The sequence below is a fragment of the Spinacia oleracea genome, chromosome 1 (genome assembly GCF_020520425.1).
Source record: "Spinacia oleracea cultivar Varoflay chromosome 1, BTI_SOV_V1, whole genome shotgun sequence".
Classification (NCBI taxonomy): Eukaryota; Viridiplantae; Streptophyta; class Magnoliopsida; order Caryophyllales; family Amaranthaceae; genus Spinacia; species Spinacia oleracea.
Genome location: NC_079487.1, coordinates 96,445,758 through 96,469,905, shown reverse-complemented (window position 1 = coordinate 96,469,905; position 24,148 = coordinate 96,445,758). Strand labels below are relative to the sequence as shown.

General features: G+C 35.6%; 2 protein-coding genes and 1 long non-coding RNA gene across 3 annotated transcripts; 2 read left to right on the top strand and 1 right to left on the bottom strand.

Annotated features, from left to right (window-relative positions):
- Positions 1-290: 290 nt before the first annotated feature.
- Positions 291-6,956, bottom strand: LOC130467906 (uncharacterized). Its single transcript, XM_056836935.1, has 7 exons — positions 6,825-6,956; positions 5,538-5,915; positions 4,029-4,989; positions 2,213-2,335; positions 1,433-1,570; positions 1,146-1,337; positions 291-1,003 (listed from the first exon to the last, which is right to left on the bottom strand). Exons 2-7 carry the CDS (start codon positions 5,891-5,893, stop codon positions 503-505), a joined length of 2,271 nt encoding a protein of 756 aa, XP_056692913.1. The 5' UTR covers positions 5,894-5,915; positions 6,825-6,956; the 3' UTR covers positions 291-502.
- A 392-nt stretch (positions 6,957-7,348) lies between these two features.
- Positions 7,349-10,988, top strand: LOC130467909 (uncharacterized). Its single transcript, XR_008927923.1, has 2 exons — positions 7,349-7,463; positions 10,253-10,988. It is a non-coding gene; the product is annotated as an uncharacterized lncRNA (long non-coding RNA).
- Positions 7,460-10,124, top strand: LOC110792754 (protein LOW PHOTOSYNTHETIC EFFICIENCY 1, chloroplastic). Its single transcript, XM_021997580.2, has one exon. It carries the CDS (start codon positions 7,708-7,710, stop codon positions 9,895-9,897), a length of 2,190 nt encoding a protein of 729 aa, XP_021853272.1. The 5' UTR covers positions 7,460-7,707; the 3' UTR covers positions 9,898-10,124.
- Positions 10,989-24,148: the final 13,160 nt, after the last annotated feature.

The window sequence follows — 24,148 nt, the reverse complement described above, 5'->3', positions numbered from 1 at the left end:
CAACTTTAACTCAGAATCCTAAATTTAACTTTGGATTCCTTAACTTTAACTTCAAATGCCTAAACTTTAACTTTAAAATCTAAGTCTTTAAGTTCAGAAACCTTAATTATAACTTCAGACTCCAAAACTTCAACTTCAGATGCTTAAACTTTAACAACAGAATCCTAAACTTTAACTTAAGAACCCTCAACTTTAACTAAATTATCCTAAACTTTTACAGAAACTGAACATTACCAAAAACAAATATTATTCTTAAAGTTGATCTTAACTATAACAATAACAGGGCTAACTTTAAAAATAATAATCTTAACTTTAACCATAGAATCAACAACTTTAAAAATACATGTTTCCATGTTCTACTGAACATCACCAAAAACCAAAATTATATGCCATATATACACAAAAATGGCATTATACTCTAGAGAAATATTTTTGTGAAAATGTAAAAGTTAAGATTATTGTACTTAGAGTTTTGATGAACTTTAAAACTAATATTAAAATTTCATGCTGCAGGTTTCTTTGCCGTCCGTTTGGTAGGAGCTTGCTTCTTCTCTGGTGGTCCTACATTTTCGGGGACAGATGCATCTGCTACATTCCTTTTAAGACGTTTTCTTGAAGTAAAAGTCTTCAACGATTGTTCGTTGCCCTCTGCCGCATTATCATTCACATCTGCCACATTGTTATTCATCTCTGCCATATTACCCTCTGGTTTCTCGTTCTCATTGGCATTCTCCTGTGCAATTTTACCCTCTGGTTTCTTGTTCTCATTGGCATTCTCCTCTGCTTTCTTTTCAACTTCCTTCTCCTTTTTGGCAGCTTCTTTCTTCAACTTCCTATCATTTGCCAATTTTTGCTTCCTCCTGGTTACCACATGTGGATAGACATCTACTCGTTTGGAATTGAAATCAGCAAGTTTATTGAGAACTTCTGCCCGTTTGTCATTCATGTCAGATAACACAAGTGTGGCACATATTTCGGCACGCAGAACAATCCTTTTACGGGGCTGTATTATTTGAAAAAAAAAAAGAATAACATTATCAACATCATTTTAAATTCCAAAATAAATAAGGCTAATAAAAGTTAAGCAAATTGCTGTAAAAGTTAGGAATTTTGACTTAAAAGTTATGATTCGAAAAAATTCTAACCTCTTTCAAATCAGGACAGCTACATTTGATTCCTTCAAATGTCAACATACTAATCATTGTATAAATTCCACAATCAAGGTCAGAACCTTTTGCAGTCTTCCAATCAAACTCAATCTCCTCCATGGGGTACGTTCCAATATCACCTTCATGATTATTGCCTCTATCATCAAGGAAAGTACCCAGGAGATCACACTGAAAACAATATTAAACACATTTATTGGTTTGTAACAGAAAAAAGAAAGTTGAACCGGTAATTCAACATTCTTAAATTGACTAGAGGTAATTACCAGAGTTGTTGAAAAACTTTCCAAATCAATGATTTGAGCTTCATCATACACAAGATTGTCCACGTGTTGCATCGTTTTGGTTTTCAAATTCAACACAAATAGGAAAAAGTGGCGTTCTCGAAAAAAAGGAACAAAAACCTACAAAAACAAAACATATTGTGATGTTAATAGATACACAAAAACAAAACTTAAACTAGTGAAAGTAAACTTTAACTTCAGAATCCTAAACTTTAACTTTGGATACCTTAACTTTAAGTTCAAATGCCTAAACTTTAACTTTAAAATCCTAAACTTTAAGTTCAGATACCTTAATTACAACTTCAGACTCCAAAACTTTAATTTCAGGTCTAAACTTTAACAACAGAATGCTAAACTTTAACTTTAGAACCCTCAACTTTAACTCTAAAATCCTCAACTTTAACTCTAAAATCCTCTACTTTAACTCAATTATCATAAACTTTAACTTCAGAAACCTTAACTTTAAATTTAGAATCCTTAACTTTAACTTCAGAAAAATTTAATGTTACAAGTTGAATTTTAGGATTCTAAACTTAAAGTTAAGGTTTCTGAAGTTAAAGTTAAGGATAATTCAGTTAAAGTTGAGAATTTTAGAACCCTCAACTTTAACTCTAAAATTCTCAACTTTAACTCAATTATGGTAAACTCTAACTTCAGAAACCTTAACTTTAACATTAGATCCTAAACTTTAACTTCATAAAACTTGACTTTAAATTTAGAATCCTTAATTTAATTTTGAGGTGATGCCAAGTAATAACTGACCAGATCAACACAGGTGATGTCAAAGCCATTGTTGTAAATATCAATCCACTCTTTCCAACAAATTAGAAGCTGATCCATAGCAGCCTCGTTAGTTGAATCTTGCCAAAGAAGTTCCAAAATTTCCTACAAGGGAAAACAAACAAATTAGTACAACACAAACATTTCCTAAAAATATGTTAACTTTTACTAAACTACTACACAATTTAAGAAACTCACACTTTGGCGGACACCAAAACAGAATTTTGAAGGCGGTGAGGCATGTTGCATTTCATTTGCATTTATCATTAATGCCCAACACTCAATAATAGACAAATAGATCTCTTGATCTTCAGCAAGTGACAACATATCCTCTCTTTGAATCATATGTACGGTATCAAACCAGACCAAAGTTTCCCTAAAAAAAAAAAAAGTTAAGATTTATTAAGTTAAAGTTAAACCTTTTGTACTTAAAGTTAGGACAATTAAAAGACTTACTCTGCCTTCACTACGACAGGATCATCCAGAAGGCAATAATCAGCAACTTCTTGATACAACTCGGGCAAACGTTTCATGTTCCTCTTGTAGAAACGCATGAAATGTCCGACAAGGAATGGTTCAGTGTTAACCTTTCCACATGGAATTCCAATTTTAGCCTTGCCATCAGCTAAAGAAGAGTGTATAATGGAATGATAACCGACAGTAGGCTCGTAAACTTTTAATTCTTTTGGAGCAGTTTCAGCACTTGCAAGAGGTTCAACACTTGGAAGAGGTTCAACAATTGGAAGAGGTACAACCAGCTGCTCAGATAAGCTTGGCTGTACATCAACCTCCAAAGTTGCGCCTGTAGTAGAATAAATGATTCCTTATCATTTAATGTGAAAAGGTTAAAGTTTTTTTAGATATTTCTAAGTTTGAACATATAGTAAACTGAAATAGAGTAAAGTTGCACCTTGATTGGTCTGCTGAGCTGGATCAGTGGTAGCATCAACAATACGAGGTTCTTCACACTATACAGCAGTCTTGTTAGCAGTTTCATTGACATTAATTTCATCAAGAACTCCTTGGATCTTTTTATTTGGACTATCATCTTGAGGTATAGCATTAGGTTTTCCATCACAATATATGTTCTCCAAACCTCCTGGCATAGACTGAACTGAAACTACCATCTCAGCCAATTCTTGCATCATGGCATAATACCTTGGATCCAAATCATCATCCGGCAGCGATGGAGATGAACGTCGCCTCAGTGCTGCTACAGCTTCAAGTTGTTTCAAATGAAAATTTGAAACAATTTCCAAGTTCCTCTTCATTCTCAAAAACTCCGCATGCATTTCCTTCAAGATTCGGGAAAAGTTAGACTTTTTGAATTAAAAGTTAGACTTTTGAACTTAAAAGTTAGACTACTGAAACCTAAACTTTAACTTCAGAAACCATAACTTTAAATTTCGAATCCTTAACTTTAACTTTAAAATCCTAAACTTTCAAGTTCAGAATCCTTAACTTTAACTTTAATATCCTAAACTTTAAGTTCAGAATCCTTGAAATAATTTTAGAATTCTAAACTTTAACTTTAGGATCCTTAACATTAACTTCAAAATCCTCAACTTTAACATTAAAGTCCTTAACTTTAAATACATAATCCTTAACTTTAACTTTAGAATCCCTAACTTTAACTTCAAAATCCTCAACTTTAACATCAAAGTCCTTAACTTTAAATACATAATCCATAACTTTAACTTTAGAATCTTTACCTTTAATTTTAGAATCAAATCTCAAAACTAGAATAAAAATTTTAATAAAAGAGAAATAACTATAAAAATGTTGAGAAGAAACTTACATCAGTTGAAATTGATTGAATTGCTGAATTTGACAATTGCCCATCAGGAATGACGAACCGTATATGGTTCTCATCATCGTTCACAGCATCATGCCTACCACAAATCTTGGCAAAACCTTCTTCAAAACCCAACTTTTGACAAACAGGGTAGGTCACTGTATTTAATAAACCACTGCCAAAGCAAGCTGAATCCTTTTCCAAAACAAGCCTTTCATGAATTTTAGTACCAGACCAATGCTTCATCAACGGAAGACTACAACTCTCTGCAATGCCTCTAAATTGAAGGCGATGAAAATAGACAACTTGTAAAACCCATAAACAACCACCAACGTTACCCTGGCAGCCTGAAGTTTTATGCTTCCTAATAGCCCGACAAAGTCTCTCGTGGACATATCCACACCAATCAAGATTCTTTATTTCATCTACATCCTCAAGAACTTTAACTAAACCCAAATCAGCAGTCCTATTAGCTATAGGAGCTAAGAAAACAGAGAATGCAAACATCACAAATATTCGCTTGAACATTTCTCCACCTTCCACTAATTCACCCATCTTAATCTCCAACAGACGCAATGGAATGGTTGCATTTTTTTTAACTTTAAAGTAGTATCTCCACTGATTTTTCAAACCTACATCCTTAGTCCTAGTGCTGCTATCTACAATAGGATTGTCAGAATGTAATGGGAGAAGAAACACATCATGCACATCACATGGACTAAATATGAATTCCTTTCCAGCTTCAATTTTAAACAACCAACTAACAGGATCAAAATGATCAATCAACCAAGGAAATAATGTTGTATCTAACTTTGAAGTTTGCGTAGGTAAAGATAACAACCAACCGAATCCAATTTCTGAAACAGACTTAATTTGATTTGAATTGAATGTTTCTATGACAGCTAACAAAGCAGTTGGTCTACACTGGGTAGTCAAGTTTGAAGTACTGCAACCCCCATCCAAGCTGAAAAAAAGTTAAACAGGTAAAAGTTAGACTTTTAGCAGTTAAAGTTTGGTAATTAACAGTAAAAGTTATGTTTCTGATGATGGAAGAATTTCTTAATATTTACAACAAATACCATAACTTTAACCTACATAAGTACAGCTGTAATATTTAAAAGGAAAAAGTTGACTTTTAGCAGGTAAAGTTAGGAGAAAAAAGTCAAAATCCTTAACTTTATATTTAGAAATCTTGTTTGTAAGATTTGACTTTAACATCAAAATCCTCAACTTTAACTTCAAAATCCTCAACTTTAAGTTCAGAATCCTTAAACTTTAAATTTAGAAATCTTAACTTTAACTTTAGAATCCTAAACTTTTAATTTAGAATCCTTAACTTTAATTTCAAAATCATAAACTTTAACTTTAGGATTCTTAACTTTAACTTTAACTACAAAATTCTTAACTTTAACTACAAAAATCTCAACTTTAACTTCAGAGTCCTTAACTTTATAAAACAACTTTAACACAGAAAAGTTCAAATTGAGAAATAAAACAAATTGTAAAACTCACATCTGGACATCATTTTCAGCATCAACAGGAACATTAGCATCAACCTCAGCCTTAATCCTTGCCTTCTTCCCTTTGGTTTTTATTTCAACCAACTCACTCTTAACCATGACTCCCGGCTTCTTCTTCCCTTTGCCTGTCGGTTTAACCAAGCCAGCATTAACATCCTCGTCCTCGTCCCCGTTCTCATCCTGTTCCCAGTTCTCGTCCTGGTCCTCATCAGTATTAACATCCTCATCATCTTCATAAACAACATCGTCATCATCGTCATCATATTCAATATTTTCTGAATCTGGATATTGAATGTCATCATCTTCTTGTAAAATCTCCTTCACATTAACAGTTTTACTTCTCGGCATGATTCAATGATGTCAAAAATCACTGCAAAAGTTAAACTCCCATTAGATGAAAAATTTGTAAATATAAAAGTAATAGATTTAACTGTTAAAGTTAAGATATTAATAGAAAAGTTAAGTCTTAAATGATTGAAAACTGTCTTAACTTTTATGCCAATTTCCATAACTTAATTATATAAAACTATAACTTTAACACAACAAAGTACAACAGTGAAATAAAACAGATTGAAAGACTCAATTTAGTTGTAGAAAGGTAAAAACGTGAAAGTTAGACTATTACCAATTAAAGTTAAGTTATTCACAGTTAAAGTTAACTCAATTATCCTAAACTTTAAGTCAATTATCCTAAACTTTAACTACAGAATCCTCAACTTTAACATTAGAACCCTCAACTTTAACATTAGAACCCTCAACTTTAACTCTAAACCCTCAACTTTAACTCAATTACCCTAAACTTTAACTACAGAATCCTAAACTTTAACTTTAGAACCCTCAACTTTAACTCTAAAATCCTAACTTTAACTCTATAATCCTCAACTTTAACTCAATTATCCTTGCAACTTTGATACAGATTCAATGATTCACGTGCTTGCAACTTTGAATTCAAATGTTCTTCACTATTAGGTGAATAACCTTAACTTATTAACAGATTTATAAACTTTAACATTTATATAACAGAAATTAAAGCACAAAATTGAAATCACAGCAAAGAAACAAAATCGCAGCAAAGAAGCTATCTGTGCAAAGGAACAAAATCGCAGCAAAAACAAACGATCGTTGAAGAAAAACCTAAATCAATACACACAAATACAAATTCGAAGCAACACAAACAAAACGTGACATAATTGGAAGAATAATTCAAGTAGAACAACTAAAATAATTAAACCTAATTATCAAAATACGAAAAATCAAAGAAAATAGGTAGAAAACTAACCTGGATGAACTGTCGAGGTAAATGTAGCAAAATCGCGAAGAAATTGCAGAAGAAATCGCAAGAAGTTGCGGTTGAGATGCAGAAGAGAGAAATTGCAGTTGAAATCGCGAAGAAATCGCAGCACAAATCGCAGCACAAATCGCAGAAGAGGGAGAGAGGAGAGAGAAAAGAGAGAACAACGAAGAAGAAAGAAGAACGAATGAAATCGAGATTGCCTTCCCCCAATTAAAAAAAAAAAAATAAAAAAAAAAAAAAAAAAATACACTTCACACGTGCCAAATAATCGGGATTGCCTAATATGGGCTTGGTGTACAATAATTTATTGTACACCCATTTTAAACAAGATTTTGTGATTCCAAATATCAAAATTTTATAATTTTTACTTATACGCATTTAGAGATATTAATGTTCAAAGAAGCGTATTGGCATACGTGCAAATAGAAATGATCCATCCTTTACGGAATGAAGTACTTAAAAAGAACAAAAGAAACAATCTAAAGTGGGAAATATCACTCTGTCACTCTCCGAACTCCATCCTTCTGAGTTCTGACAGTTATCCACGACTACATTTTCTCCTACCGGACTTTTCGACCACGAGGGCAGTCACTGCAGTCCACATATTCTTCCTAGTTCTTCTAGGTCAGTTAACTTTTCCTCTAGTTTCCATCTTTTATTTCTCTAATTGCGTCGAATTTTATTCAAAATTGCCAATTTTAGATATATTACCTAGGAAGAATTGGGTGTTGTTTTGAGTATACTTTTTCATAAATTTGAGGAAATTATGAAAATGAAAGAGGATTTGGAGCTGAATTTCTGTAATTTTACATTATAATTTGTGTTTTTCATGATGGGTTTTGAATTTAACCCTTGAATTGTCATAAAAATGCAAGCTTTAAGTATTTGGCCTTTGAGAGGGGACTTATTGGAAGTACCCCAGCTTGAACTTCAGCTGGGTTTTGCTTCTTTTGAGTGTATAAGAAGTAGAATTAGAAGAAAAAAGTTGGGTACAATTGATTCTATAGTTCACCTAAGGAGGTGTCCTTCTGTGTTTGTTCATCATAGAAGATCAGAATTTGATTTGGGAAATGGGGTTTTCTTTGGGTGTTCTAAGGTTGGACTTTATCTTTCGGGCGAATCTAGAAGTTCAGTCAGGTTGTGTTTTCCGGTGGGGTGGGCTTTAGAGGAGCAAGCGATTGGCAATAGTGTAATTAGTGATGAGGACTCAGAGGCAAAAAATGATAGTGGCAAGTTGCCTTTGCAGAAGAAGATTATAAGTGGGGTTGATGATGCTGGAGAAGTTAAAGATGGAGGAAAAATAGAGAAAGAGAAAATGGAGAGACGGGTTGATGTGCGTGGGCTTGCACAACGTTTACTGAGTGCTAAATCAGTGGAGGATGTGGAAGAGGTTATGAAAGACGAAGGTAAAGTGCCACTTCAAGTGTTTTGTTCCATCATAAGAGGGTTTGGCCGAGAAAAGAGACTAGAACCTGCAATGGCTATTGTTGATTGGCTTAAAAACAAGTATGAAGAGAGAGGAGATGTTGATTGTCCGAATCTTTTCATATATAATAGCTTGCTTGGTGCTGTAAAACAATCTGGAGAATCAGATAAAGTTGACATGGTGTTGAGTGAGATGGATGAAGCTGGCATTTGTTGGAATGTGGTGACCTATAACACTTTGATGGGTATATATTTGGAAGAAGGGCGAGCAATTGAGGCTCTCGATCTCTTTGAGGGTATTCAACGTAAGGGAATATCTCCATCTCCGGCTACTTATTCTACAGTTTTGTTGGCTTATCGAAGAATGGAAGACGGGATTGGTGCATTAAACTTTTTTCATGGTATAAGAGAGAAGTATACTAGTGGAGAGCTCGAGAAAGATGATCATACAATAAATTGGGATTTTGAGTTTCTTAAGCTTAAGGACTTCACCAGTCGCATATGCTACCAAATAATGAGACGGTGGCTTGTTAAGGATGGGAACTTTACCACAAATGTCTTAAAGTTACTTATAGAAATGGACAAGGCCGCGCTTCCACCGGCACGTGAAGAGTATGAGCGGCTTGTTTGGGCTTGTACTCGTGAAGAACATTATACGGTTGCCAAAGAGTTGTATAATAGAATAAGGGAAAATCACTCTGATATAAGTTTATCAGTATGCAATCATATCATCTGGTTGATGGGAAAAGCTAAGAAATGGTGGGCTGCTTTGGAGATTTATGAGGATTTGTTAGATAAGGGGCCCGAACCCAACAATTTGGCATATGAACTGATTGTATCTCACTTTAATGTTTTGCTGAGTGCTGCTAGAAAAAGAGGGATTTGGAGATGGGGGTTTAAGTTGCTGGAAAAGATGGAAGCCAAAGGTTTGAAACCGGGAAGTAGAGAATGGAATTCTGTTCTTATAGCTTGTTCAAAAGCTTCAGAAACAACTGCAGCAGTTGAAATATTCAAGAGAATGATAGAGAAAGGTGAAAAGCCAACCGTTATTTCATATGGAGCGTTGCTTAGTGCTCTCGAGAAAGGAAAATTATATGACGAAGCTGTACGGGTGTGGGAGCATATGCGCAAAATTGGGGTTGAACCTAACTTATATGCCTACACTATCATGGCTTCAGTTTATGTTGGACTTGGTAAATTCAATCTTGTTGATTATATAATTCAAGAAATGGTTTCAACAGGAATCAACCCAACAGTTGTTACTTTCAATGCAATTATTAGTGTATGTGTGAAGAATGGTTTAACTAGTCCTGCTTACCAGTGGTTTCAACGCATGAGAAGTATGAGTATTGATCCGAATGAAATCACATATGATACTTTGATTGAAGCTCTTGCAAAAGATGGGAAACCGAGGTTAGCATATGACCTATATTTGGAGTCGTTAAAGGAAAGTCTAGAACCTTCTTCAAAGGTGTATGATGCCATATTAGAATCTTCAAGTATATTTGGTGCTACGATTGATGTAACTGCTCTAGGACCAAGGCCAGCAGAGAAGAATAAGAAGGTGGTAACCAGAAAGAATACGTTTGTCAGAAAGGAGATTTCTGCACAAGAAGCAGCAGAAGACTTGTAAAGTTAGTGTACTACATTCAATTTGTGCATTTCTTCTTTGGTATATTTTGTGACACATGATTACATGACATTTTTTTTGCAAAGTGAAAAGGAAAAGTATATACCCCGGTATGTTGGAAAAACTTCTGATTCCCTCCCCACATTTCTATTTTATGTCACTAAATACTAAACTAATCTCATATGTTATTTATTTGTCATGCCAACTTTTCTGCTGCTGTTTGAAATTGACTCTTGGATTGGCTTGTGCTGTTCACCAGCTTGTAATATATGCTTATGTAGTTTTTTCATATATACTTGCTCTTCTTGCTAATTTTGTGTTGATTAATTGAATAGTATGGTATTAATTTACTATGCAGATGTTATTAGGGCTCCGTTTGGTATGGTGTAAAACGTTTTCAGTGTAAAATGATTTTCCATGAAAAACATTTTTCAGGGAAAAATACAATTTCAAAGTAGTTTTCCTTTGTTTGGTTCCTTAAAGGAAATGGGAAGATGGTGAAGATTGAGGGGAAGAAGGGAGAGGGAGGTAAGGAGCAAAGGTGGAGAAGGGGTTTCATTTCTGGAAAAAGTTTTTCCACCTTTGAGGGTGTTGTGGAAAATTATTTTTCATCCCCACGTAAAATGATTGAAAGGAGGAAAATTCATGAAAACGTTTTACACCATACCAAACGATGAAACGAAGCCTTAGCAGCAAAATGGGAACCGAGCTGAGGGCAATTAAGGCTTGACGGCATGACAGTAGAGCCGTAGAGGTGGTCACTGTCACTGATCAGTGAGCCGGGTTATGTTGGCGTGGACTGAATCAAGACTGGTCTAGGGAAACCGGACTCAGATGAAGTCGGGGGTTCGTGGTTTATCAATCATTGACCCACCCGACAGCTTCACCGGTCCTACTACATCGGGCCAATTTGGTTCACCGGTCCTACTACATCGGGCCAATTTGGGTTAGCGGTACATAGAATGAAGCATCACCTCCCTGTTAAATTAGTTGTGGTAGTTATTGTAGTTTATTGAGAAGTGGGTGAAAAGGTGAGAATGAGGGAACATCATGATATTCATGTGAAAGCGTTGCTACCAATTCCATCTTTGAAATGGGCTCCATCTTTTTGTCTCCTAATTGCCAAGTCAATGATCTCTGCAATTTGGTCACCCAACTTTTCCATTCACCGACACAATGAAATTGATGTACGTAGTAGAAAACATAGGGTAGGAGAATAGAACTCGTACCACAGTATTGTAACTTTGTAAGGTGGGTATCTCTTAAATACGTTGTTGTTGTTTTTTCGAGTTGAACTAGACTGAACTGAATGCTCATGAATTGAACTTAACTCAACTTAACAGAATATTACTGAAACTAAAAATTAATAATTAATAATTAATAATTAATAATTAATAATTAATAATTAATAATTAGTAGTCCCTAGTTAATTAAAAAATAATAATAAAAATGTTAATTAATAACTAAATATTAAATAATTAATAACTAAAGAATAATTAATAACTAAATAATTAATAATCCGTAATTAATTACTAAAAATAATAATAAATTATATATTACTTCCTCTGTTCTTATTTACATGACGCAATTGAGTTTTGGACACTATTCACACAACCTCATTTGACTCCATTTTGTGGTTTATACTTAAGAAAAAACATAGTCGTGTGGGATCTTATTGGATTCGTCTTAGTAAATACTTTTTAAATATCAACTTTTATAATTTTTTCTTATCTATAATTGGAGATATTAACGTTTGAAATCGTGCATTGACAAACGTGCCTAAATAATTGTGTCATTTAAAAAAGAATAGAGGAAGTATATATTATAGTACTTAATAATAAATAATTAGTTATATATAATAATAATATAAATATAAATAATAAGTAATATAATAATATAAATAATTGAATTAAACTAACTAAACTGAACTGAATGCTCTTGAACTGAATTAAATGCTCCTGAACTAAACTGGACTGCAAAATAATTCCTAAAACTGAAATTAAGCAAAAAAGACCAGGGTCATAGTATGCCGAGAGGACTACGTTTAATATTTGCCGACTTTTATGATTTTTGACCTGTAGGATATACAATATAGTTTTGTACTTAGACAAAGACCTTGTTTAGTTCACATTATTTCATGACCTTATTACTTATTTCAGATTTAATCAGATCAAATCAGATCAGAGAAAATAAGTTCAGATTTAGATCAGATCACAAAAAATAAGTTCAGATTAGATCATAAAAAGTAAGTTCAGCAGATCAGATGATGAGTTATTATTTTATTACTATTAATGCTTTAATTAAAAAATATTGTTGTCGGTGCAATCAGGATCTACGTAGTACGGAGCATTACTTAAGGAGGCCATAAATAAAACATTAACAAATTAAACCATGTACAGATCATACCGATATGTCCAAATTAAATCATGTCCAGACCAAAACTGATTTGTACATGTCATGTCCAGATCAGAATCAATTTGTACATATCATGTCCAGACTAGAACCGAATTGTACAGATCATGTCCATATTAGAACTGATCATGTCCATATCATAATGGATATGTACAAATCATATCCAGATCATAATGGATTTGTACAGATCATGTACAGATAAGAAAGATTTGTACAAATCATGTCCACATCAGATTTGATTTGTACAGATCACCTCCAGATCAGAACCGATTTGTGTAGATCATGTCCAAATCAGAACCGATTTGTACAGATCATGTCCAAATCAGAACCGATTGTACAGATCATGTCATATCAAAACCGATTTGTACAAATCAGGTCCATATCAGAACCGATCAGAATAGATCATGTCCATATCATAACGTATTTGTAAAAATCATATCCATATCAGAAATGATTTGTACATATCATGTCCAGATCAGAACTGATTTGTACAGATTATGTCCACAGTAGGAAGTTTGAATCAGAATCATGAAAAGTGATTCATTTGTTTAAGGAAAAATAAAAGTGATTTATTTTTTTAAGGAAAATAAAAGTGATCCACTTTTAGTATCAAAAGAAAAGATTGTTTTTTAAACAGAAGTAAAAGGAACAGTGATCGGTTTGCCCCTTTCTAGAAGAAGGAAATAATGCAATCCCACTATATATTTGTAATACGATTGGTACGTAAAAGTTGTGTATTTGTGTAGGGAGCCAAAAAATAGACAAACATATACTCTCTTTTGTCTTTATATAAACTTGATCTTATTAGACCGGAATAATTGTCAAAACTATCCTTGAGATTTTGGAGTTTTTAATTTGCTAAAGTTGAAGCTTTCTTCGTTTTTATTTAGATGAACTTTATTTTGTTGAAAGAATTAAGTAGGGGTGAAATAGAAAGTGGACATACAATAGTGTTCGAGCTCGTTTGATTAGTGGGTAGTATTTACATTCTCAATTCATTATTATCCCTTGTTTGTTTGTAAGAAAATAGGAATAAAATGAGGGATAAGGTCGGATAAGGATGGAATTCCCCTTTACCCCGTTATTTGACTCATTTCTAAACCTAATAGGGGAGTAACGTGGTACAAAGATGGAGACAAGAAATAATGATGAAAAAACAAATAACCCCTTTATGAAAAGGATGGAAGGAGAAAATAATACAATAAGAAACTAGCTGTGAGGTCGTTCATTTATATAGTATTTTATTGAGTTTATGTGATTTTAGTAGAAATATATGATTTATATAAATGTGAAATTTGAAAGTTGAAAAAATATATAACTTAGATAGTGAATTAATATTGAGTGTTAAAGAGGGAAATGGAATACAAGAAATTGAATGAATATGTTAATTAAATGATAAATTGATGTTGAATGAGGATGAAGTGGAAGAGGCGTTGAAGTTGTGAAATACTTCGTATAACAAACAACAACAAGAATTTGCGGCAAGCCATAATAAACCATGGCTACTTGCGGGTGATTTTATATGATACCCGATCACCTTCAGAACAAAACACCTCCTACCAAGAAACAAACAGACGGTATGTTCTCTTCAATGAATGGGTTAAGGATACACATTTAATCGAGGTTGAATTCTCGGGAGCAGCACACACCTGGGCACAAGGGCTTACACGTAGAAACTGGGAAAAGTGGAGACTCGACCTGAAGGAAATAATGTCCTTGGTCCAAGTATGCATTTTATGATAAGTCTAATAAATGCGGTTCAGTATCAATTAACAAGTTAATAATTCAGTGAGATCAAGTGAGCTGAATGCCTAGCTAGAGGCCGCTTCAGTTCAAGTGGAATTAATGATATTAATCCACAGCTTACTCTTGACTGAACCCGTAGGGTCACACAAATAGTACGTAAACGGATCAAGTATTTAATGGCATTAAATACTCCCTCTATGGATATTCGGAATCGACGGATCTTGGTTTCAGTGCACTGGGAGCTGAGATCGTCAAAGGCAAGAAATGAATACTCCGGAAACGATGATATTGCCGGAAACGGAAATATGGATCGTATCGGAAATAAAAATATTATCCAAGTCGTAGATGTTGCCGGAAACGGAAACATGGTACGTATCGGAAAATATTATCTGAAATGGAAATATTGCCGGAAACGGAAATATTGTCAGAATCGGAAATGTTATCGGAATCGGAAAATAATTCCGGAAACGGAAATATTAAATATTTGTTCGAAACGGAAATTAATTCCGGAATCGGAAATATTAAATATTGTTCGTATCGGAAATGAATTCCGGTATCGGGAATTTAATCGGAAGCGTATCGTACGAATTAGCATCGGACGAGACTTGCTAGACGAAGGCCCAGCACGAAGCCAGACCCTCGTCCAACAAGCCACACGCTTCAACACACACGCCAAAGCCTCGCCAGGCCCAGCGCAAGGCATGGCGCGCGCGGAACAAGTGGGCTGCGACGGACATGGGCTGCGAGCAAGAGCAGCTCGCGTGGGCCGCGAGGCTTGCGCTGGCTGTGCTCGTGCTCGTGCTCGTGTGAGGTTGTGTGCAATACGAATCCTAAAGCTATTAGAATTCGTTCTATGATTAAATCCTAATCCTAGTAGATGGAATTTATTTAATAGAGTCCTAACAGAATTCTAATTAAACTAAATTGGTATTCTAATAGGATTCTAAGTCCTTTTCCATAAATCTATAAATATGTGCCTAGGGTCACAAATTTGAATACAAGTTTCAAGTATTCAAAACTAGGATTTTTAAGCAGAAAAATCAGCCATATTACTTGCCCTATTAGCCGAAAATTTATAGAACCTTAAGGGCGATTCTAGTTGGTCAATCTTAAGGCAGATCCGGACGTGCTGTGGACTATCTATGGAGGGACGACACTTGTAGTCCTAAAGACTTGTTCTTGTTCGGTTCGGGCGCAGCTAGGGAGGGCACGCTACAAAGTGTATGCATCTAAATTATGCTATATGATTATGTGCAATTAATATGTATCCTAGCATCTAGGTTTTTTCACATGATTTATGTTTTTCATATGTATCATAACCTAACAGTGGTATCACGAGCCTATTATTATTTGCATAATCTATAAATTGCTTAACATGGTTAAATTTTACAAATTTGCAAAGAATTAAAAAGGGGTGATTAATTTTCGTAATTGTTAATTAATTGCAAATTGCGTTTATTTAATTAATAGGAAAATTTGTTAATATTAATCCAACATTTGACCGATTTTCTTTAATTAATCCTACATATGAGATATTATTTAATAATCCGAACTTTTATACCTATTTTCTTTTGATGGGTCACATTGACCGGTAACCGGATAAAATTGTCAAAGTTCCTCCACCTTCCCTTCATTAATGTTTTCTTTTTCTTTTTTCTATTTTTTAATTTCCCTTTCTCACCTCTGCTACAAGTCAGTTAATGGCTTCTCAATTTCTCAGTCATCAACTTTCAAAACTAATCCAAGCTACTTCTACTACTTAATTAATACGCATTAAACTAAACATAACTGAAATAAATTATGATTTTGATAATTAAAAACAATGAATTCTAATTTTAAATTCTCCTCTTTCCTCCCTCCACACCATTGTTGATCTCCTCAAGAACCTTCATTTATATAATTATTTTTACAATGCTATTACTTTGAAATTTTTGTTGTTAGTTCTCTCACCAATTTGGCTACAACTATTACTGTCATACCATCCATAATATCCCGCTATTGATTGAATTCAACAACGGCTTGCTCACGGAAGACCGGTGGTCATCGGTGGTGGTTTTGGTCGTGGGTGGTTGTTGCTCGCTGACCGCACATAGAAGGAGAGAGAACGAGGAGGAAATGGAGAGATGTTCTTCTATTCGAAATCCATAGAACAGTACCACACATTGGGATTAATTTGAGTAAATTGATTTTTGGATTTAAATGAATTGAGAAAAAAAAATTGAATATGTTGGGAGTCCATTAGAGATACATTTAAGAGATATTATACTTGAGATAGATCAATGATGAATTAGAGATACATCAAAGAAATCTCAAGTTAATAAAAACAATGGTGTTCTACGGGATTACAGGAGAGAGGAATATGATAAGGAGTAATAGAACAACCAACTATGAGAAGGGGAGATTGAGGGATCCCGTAGGAGAGAGAAAAGAAATGGGGAACATGGTTGCATTGATTTTGTGGGAGCTGGCTAGCTGGGCAGCACGAGGAAGGAGGGCTTCCTACGGACAGTTGGAGGAAAGAGCAATGGAATAATAAGGAAAAAAAATGGATTTTTTGGATAAATTAGAAAGTGACACGTGTACAGGTAACCTTCTATAGTAGGTGTATTACCTGTTGGGACCAACAAAAGAAAATGGGTATAAAAGTTCGGATTATTAAATAATATCTCATATGTAGGCTTAATTAAAGAAAATCGGTCAAAGGTTGGATTAATATTACGCAATTTTTCGGCAGTTTCTTCGTTACTCAACGAAATCGAGTGATTTTTGTGTCAATTCCGCATGTAAAAGGCATTCTAAAATTTTGACAAAACTACTATTTTTCGGCCGAACCCAGAATTCCCAAATTCGAAGCCTAACTATGACTTTTCGGAGGTTTTAGTTTTTCGAACGCAAAAGTTTGTAGATTTAAGATGTTAAATTGAATATTTGCGATTCTTGTTGATAAATCTTGAATTTTTGAGTGACCTACTGTATATGTTTAACAAATTTGAATGCCTAGACTTGTTAATTATACAACCTAATTTGTAATTATGATTAATTTGTTGAAATTCGAATAATTTAGAATTGATTTGATTTTCATAATTAATTAATGATTTAATTAGGTACCCATGATTAGAAACCACCATAAAAATTGTGAATTTATGATAAATTTTAATTTTTTATGACCTAGATTTGAATCCATGTTAATCGGAAATTAATTAATTAATAAATTTTCGATTTTTCGCCCTAAAATTATGAAAATAATATGATTTATTAATTTGTCATTAATTTTAAATTTAAAGTTTTAATTTTATAAAATTCGCTCATAAATGTTGCACGCACAAAGCAATGGAAGCTATGTGTTACCCTTAAGGGGTGTTGTATAGTGCGGGCACGCGACGACGAGAAAGGGAGCTCGTCGCCCATGCGGTACGAATGCAGCGAGCAATGAGCGTGGCATGCACAAGGCAATGGCTGCCTAGGGGCTATGTGCTACGCGTGTGGGGCGATGGTCAAGCAAGTGCAGCGAGCAAGGAAAGCACGCGTGGGCAGCGATGGATGCTGCGCCATAACATGCGTTGCCTCACCCAACAGCACGCCAAAGCAGTAGCCAAGGCAGCGACAAGCGCAGCACAACGTGCACGTGGGCAGCGTTGGCTGGCCTGTCCAGCAAGCGTTGCCCAGCAGCGCGCCAAGGCGATGGGCGAGTGGGATGCGCGCAAGCGTGGCTCGCTGGGCCTGACGCATTGGTGCGTTGTTGCTTGGGCTTTGCGGTACGATAAATCGAGTGACAAGGGGTTTGTTGCTTGTTGGATTTGACGAGGCATGGGCGCAAGCCCATGGCCTTGTCTTGACCCGATTGGTTCGTTTAATTTTAATTTGAAATTTTCAGTTCGGAAATAATTTTAATTAACTTTAAAATTAATAATTTAAATTGTTTTCTCGGATTTTAATTTTGAATATTATAATTATTATAAAATTTTAATTTATACTAATTATTTTACTAAAATTAAACCTTGAATTAATTTAAATTCGTTTAATTCAACTGAAAATAAATTAATTGGATTCGATTATAATTTTATATGAGCTTTAAATTTTAATTAAATTTGTATGTTTCCGGTTAGACTAGAAATACATTTTTATGTTTAAAATTAGTAAAGCATATAAAGTTATTGGTTTAAGTGGGAGCCTTTAGTCATAAACACTTGATTAGGTCTACAAATCCTTTAAGGTTAAACAACTTGATTAGAATTAATAAGGACTGAATAATTGGTAGATTATTGGTGCCCTTGATTAATTGCTGCAAATATTTATGTGATGCATAACGTGTTTTACTAACCAGCTATGTGGGCCATTCATGATAATGAATGGGTGAATGGTATATATTGTATATGTACTATTTTGCAGGTTATGAAGTGACTAGTATGGCCCAAATAGGATAGAAAATATGGTCTGCGTACCATTAATTTGAATGTAATTGGTCTAATGCACCAAAGTTTGTTTTTCAATTCAAATATGGTCTGCGTACCATCAAATAGTTGTAATTAGTTTAATTGTAGCTTATCCTATTTGAAGAAAATGGCGCCTCCCATGGTGAAATTCAAGACGGAGTTTCCAATCCATCTTCAAGACGGACTTTGAAGTTGAAGCTTCAAGATGAAGTCGGGCCATACTAGATCACATTTATCTTATGCATGCTTTAAGTTATTTATTGCTTTAAATATGTCTTAATTATGCATGAGATTATGGCTTGATTATGTTGCATGATTAAGGATTTTAGTTCACTTAAAATCTAACCAACATAGTAAGAGCCTTAAGTTCCAAACTTTAAAAATTGAGTTAAAGGTGCCATGCCAAAATAACACTTACTTGGATAACCTTTACATCAATCTAGTAATAGTTTTACGCTCAGCGAGATGTTACTTATTGATCCTAAATGGGTAAGGTACACAAATAATTGTGAGTACATGTTAGTTTTGGTGAAACTCAACGATATAAGTAAGGAGTCCTTTTATGTCGTGGCAAAATTGATAGGTTCTTAGACGTACCTATTAACCAAGAGTAGTTTCTAGACTATTAGCGAAAGGCTTTTGCTTACCTAAAAGATTTTAGAATTGAGTCTAAATACATAACGTGCTTAATTCTTCAATGGTTTTAGGGTCTTGGAATCATTTTATTCACACCTGCCGGAACACATAACTTGAATAAAATGCTTAATGAACATTAAATTATGCATGCATGCTAGAATTTAAGTTTATTAAGAGAAACTGTGAATGACTATTTTTTTGTTTATTCTTTTTCATTGTAGTTTTAACTATGGCAAACAACAATCAAAACATCATCATGGGTTCTGAGCTTATGGTCAAGCTGAACCTAACAAATTTTCTTGAATGGGAAGCTAAGCTAGTTGAAATAGTCAGACTCAATGGACTTGAGTATGTACTATTATATCCCATGCCAAGCTACTATGCCAGAGACATGACCCCTGAAAGATTTGCCGCCTGGGATGCGGATCTCAAAAAGGTTATGAGTCTCATGCTGAACAATATCCCTAATGAATGGGCTAGAAGGTTTGTAGCTTACGAACCTTTTACGCTCATCAAGAATCTGAGGGATATCTATCATGGAAGCACGGAGGACAGGGACCTAAACGTCCATGAGTTGATTGAATCAATGGCTGGTCTAAAGGTTAGTTCTCCTAACAGGTGTTATAGGATGGAGGTCCAAGAAACACATGTTCAGCTCCTTCGCACTAAACAGAGGGTAGGCGTCCCACTGAGGTTCCATGTGGATCTTATGCTTTCATATTTTGATCGCCTGAGTCTGCTAGGAACACCAATAAGCGAAATGATGGCAGTCTCTATCTTGCTCAATTCACTGCACAGTGGGTTTGGTCGCTTCAAGCAACTATACCTAAGTGAACCAAGAGAAGAAACAGTTGCAGAATATGTTCACCTTGTCAGAAAGGCTGAGATAATACTCGACTGTGAAGCCAAGGATTTACTCAAGGCTAAAGGGAGACCCTTCAAGAAAGGTGGAAAGTCCAAGGGCAATGCTAAAACAAAGCAGGACAAGTCCACATCAAGCTGTCTTTATTGTGATGGAATAGGCCATTACAAAAGAAAATGTCCAAAGTTTAAGGAAGATCAGAAGAACGGAACAGTCGTTTCATCTTCAGGTATTTTCGTTATAGACTGTATACTTGCTAATTCAACTTCTTGGGTATTAGATACAGTTTGTGGCTCACACTTATGTTCCAATTCACAGGGACTAAGAAGAAGTAGAAGGTTAAGCAAGGGTGAAGTCGACCTACGAGTGGGAAATGGAGCACGGATTGCTGCATTAGTTGTAGGAACTTATTATTTGTCATTGCCCCCTGGGCTAGATTTGGAACTGGAAGACTGTTTCCATGTTCCAAGTCTTACTAAAAACATCATTTCTGTTTCTTGCTTAGATGCTAAGGGATTTTCCTTTTTAATAAAAGACAATAGTTGTTCGTTTTATTTTAAAGAGATGTTTTATGGATCTGCTAGATTAGTCAATGGACTTTATTTATTAGATCACGACAAACAAGTTTATAACATAAATACCAAAAAGGCCAAAAAGGATGATTCAGATCTCACCTATCTGTGGCATTGTCGATTAGGCCATATTAACTTGAAACGCATAGAAAGACTTCAAAAGGAAGGAACTCTAGAACCATTTCACTTAGAGGATTATGGTAAGTGTGAATCATGTTTACTTGGCAAAATGACAAAGCAACCTTTCTCTAAAGTTGGAGAAAGAGCAACTGAATTATTGGGTTTAATCCATACAGATGTATGTGGATCAATGAGTACAAATGCTAGAGGTGGTTTCAGCTACTTTATCACTTTCACTGATGACTTCAGTAGATATGGTTATGTCTACCTAATGAAGCATAAGTCTAAATCCTTTGACAAATTCAAGGAATTTCATAGTGAAGTAGAGAATCAATTAGGCAAGAAGATTAAGGCACTGCGGTCTGATAGAGGCGGTGAATATCTGAGCTATGAATTTGATGACCATCTGAAAGAATGTGGAATTCTATCAGAATTGACTCCTCCTGGAACACCACAATGGAACGGTGTGTCGGAACGGAGGAACAGAACCTTGCTAGACATGGTTAGATCAATGATGGGTCAGGCCGAACTTCCAATAGAATTTTGGGGACATGCACTAAATACAGCTGCACTCACTATAAATAGAGCTCCGTCTAAAGCTGTTGAAAAGACTCCATATGAGTTATGGTTTGAGAAGCCTCCAAATGTGTCTTTTCTTAAGATTTAGGGATGTGAAGTATACGTCAAACGATTAATTTCAGACAAACTTCATCCAAAATCTGACAAATGTATCCTTGTGGGCTATCCAAGGGAAACAAAGGGGTATTGCTTCTACAATACATCTGAGAACAAGGTGTTTGTTGCTCGAGATGGTATCTTTTTGGAAAAGGATCACATTTCCAAAATGACAAGTGGGAGAAAAGTAGACCTCGAAAAAATTCGAGTCGAACAACAAAATCTAGAGAATGATCAAGATGACATTCAGGATGAAACTCAGAGATCTTTAGAAGTATCTGGTGAGAATCATGGACCATCTAGAAATGTAACCCCGCGTAGATCGCAGAGATATAGATCTCAACCGGAAAGGAACTTAGGTATTTTGACGAACTAGAGCTATGACGTTCTATTACTTGAAAGTGATGAACCTGCGACTTACAAACAAGCTATGACGAGCCCTAGCTCCAAGCAATGGCATGAAGCCATGCAATCTGAATTAGACTCCATGTCTGAAAACCAAGTTTGGGATTTGGTCGATTTTCCAGATGGCTACCAAGCCATAGGAAGCAAATGGGTTTTCAAACTAAAAAAGGACAAGGATGGGAAACTTGAAGTTTTTAAAGCTAGATTGGTTGCAAAAGGTTATAGGCAAGTCCACGGTGTGGATTACGATGAAACCTTTTAACCAGTTGCAATGTTAAAGTCTATTCGGATAATGTTAGCAATCGCTGCATATTACGATTAAGAAATATGGCAGATGGATGTCAAAACCGCTTTCTTAAACGGCGTTTTAACAGAAACTGTGTTTATGACACAGCCTGAGGGTTTTGAGGATCCAAAGAATGTTAAAAAGGTATGCAAGCTTAAGAAATCAATCAACGGATTGAAGTAGGCATCAAGGAGCTGGAATATACGTTTTGATGAAGCAGTCAGTGACTTTGGTTTCGTCAAGAACGCAGACGAATCTTGTGTATACAAGAAGGTCAGTGGGAGCAAAATTTCTTTTCTAGTATTATATGTCGACGACATATTACTTATCGGAAATGACATTCCTATGTTGAACTCTGTCAAGATTTGGCTTGGGAAATGTTTTTCGATGAAGGATCTAGGAGAAGCACAGTACATACTGTTAGGTTATGATACATATGACAATTCATAAATCATGCGGAAAAACCATAAACCCAGGAAAACATATTATTTACACATAATCACTTAGCATAGATTAGATGCATACTCTTTGTTGCGTGCCTTCCCTAGCTGCGCCCGAACCGAACAAGAACAAGTCTTTAGGACTCCAAGTGTCGTCCCTCCGTAGATAGTCCACAGCACGTCCGGATCCGCCTTAAGATTGACCAACTAGAATCGCCCTTAAGGTACTATTATTTTCGGCACTTTATAGGCAAATGTGTGACTGAATTTTTCTCTCAAAAACTCACTTTGAATACTTTGAAACTTGTGTTATAAATTGTGAGCCCTAGCCTCATATTTATAGCGGTATGGAAAGGGAATCGAAATCCTATTCAGATACAAATTAATTAAACCTAGAATCCTACAAGAACTCTAATTTAATTAATTTATCAAATAGAATTAGGAATTTAATCATTAACCGAACTCTGCATGTTTTAGGAAACGTGCACGAACACAAACACTTGCACACACACGCACGGCAGCCACGATGGGCCCCATGCGTGCGCGCGAGCAGCAGCCCACTCAGCGCCCGCGCGCGCTGCGCGCTGCGCGTGCTGTGCGCGCTGTGCGCTGCGCGTGCTGTGCGCGCTGCGCGCTGCGCGCAGCCTGCTGGGCCTGGCCTTGCGCTGGGCCTGGCGTGGCTGTTTGTGCGGCGCGCTTGGCTTGCTGGGCGATGGCCTGGCTTCGTGCTGGGCCTCGTCCGGCAGGCCTCGTCCGATGCTTATTCGTACGATGCGCTTCCGATTAAATTTTCTGATTCCGGAATTCATTTCCGATACGAACAATATTTATATTTCCGATACGATCCATATTTCCGTTTCCGGCAATATCATCGTTTCCGGAGTATTCATTCCTTGCCTGTGACGATCTTAGCTCCCACTGAAACCAAGATCCGTCGGTTCCGAATATTCATAGATGGAGTATTTAATGCTATTAAATACTTGATCCGTTTACGTACTATTTGTGTGACCCTACGGGTTCAGTCAAGAGTAAGCTGTGGATTAATATCATTAATTCCACTTGAACTAAAGCGGCCTCTAGCTAGGCATTCAGCTCACTTGATCTCACTGAATTATTAACTTGTTTAATTAATACTGAACCGCATTTATTAGACTTAACATAGAATGCATACTTGGACCAAGGGCATTATTTCCTTCAGTCTCCCACTTGTCCTTAGGGACAAGTGTGCATTTCCTAATTCCTTTGTCGCTCGATGCTTGCTCTTGAACATAAGGTAAGAGTTGTCATCCTTATTATGTCCAGAGGTGTTCCTCGGTTTCAGAGTTCAACTGATCAAATAAACAGATAATCATAGCCTATGATTCATCCGAGCACGGCCATGCATTTCACAGTTTCTAGCTCTCCGAGTGGCCTTGTACAACTTTTAAGCATCTCATCCCGATTTATGGGAGGACAATCCCAATCTTGCGATCTTGAGATTAGACTTCGTTTGATAGGTGATTACCTGAGCGTTGCCTTTATAGCCTCCTTTTACGGTGCGACGGTTGGTCAACGTCAAAGCAACCAGTTCTCAAACAAGTAATCTTCAAATCACTCAGGTATTGAGGATTTAGTGTCTAATAATTTAATGAAATTTACTTATGACAGACTTTCATCTCTTACAGTAA

Bases quoted from the DNA above. Each gene is read 5' to 3' on its own strand.
- LOC130467906 (XM_056836935.1), bottom strand. From the start codon at position 5,893: ATGCCGAGAAGTAAAACTGTTAATGTGAAGGAGATTTTACAAGAAGAT. The intron at 1,338-1,432 runs GTAATTACCTCT...TATTGTTTTCAG, and splicing joins AAAGTTTTTCAACAACTCTG to TGTGATCTCCTGGGTACTTT. The intron at 1,004-1,145 runs GTTAGAATTTTT...CAAATAATACAG, and splicing joins GCTGTCCTGATTTGAAAGAG to CCCCGTAAAAGGATTGTTCT.
- LOC110792754 (XM_021997580.2), top strand. From the start codon at position 7,708: ATGCAAGCTTTAAGTATTTGGCCTTTGAGAGGGGACTTATTGGAAGTA.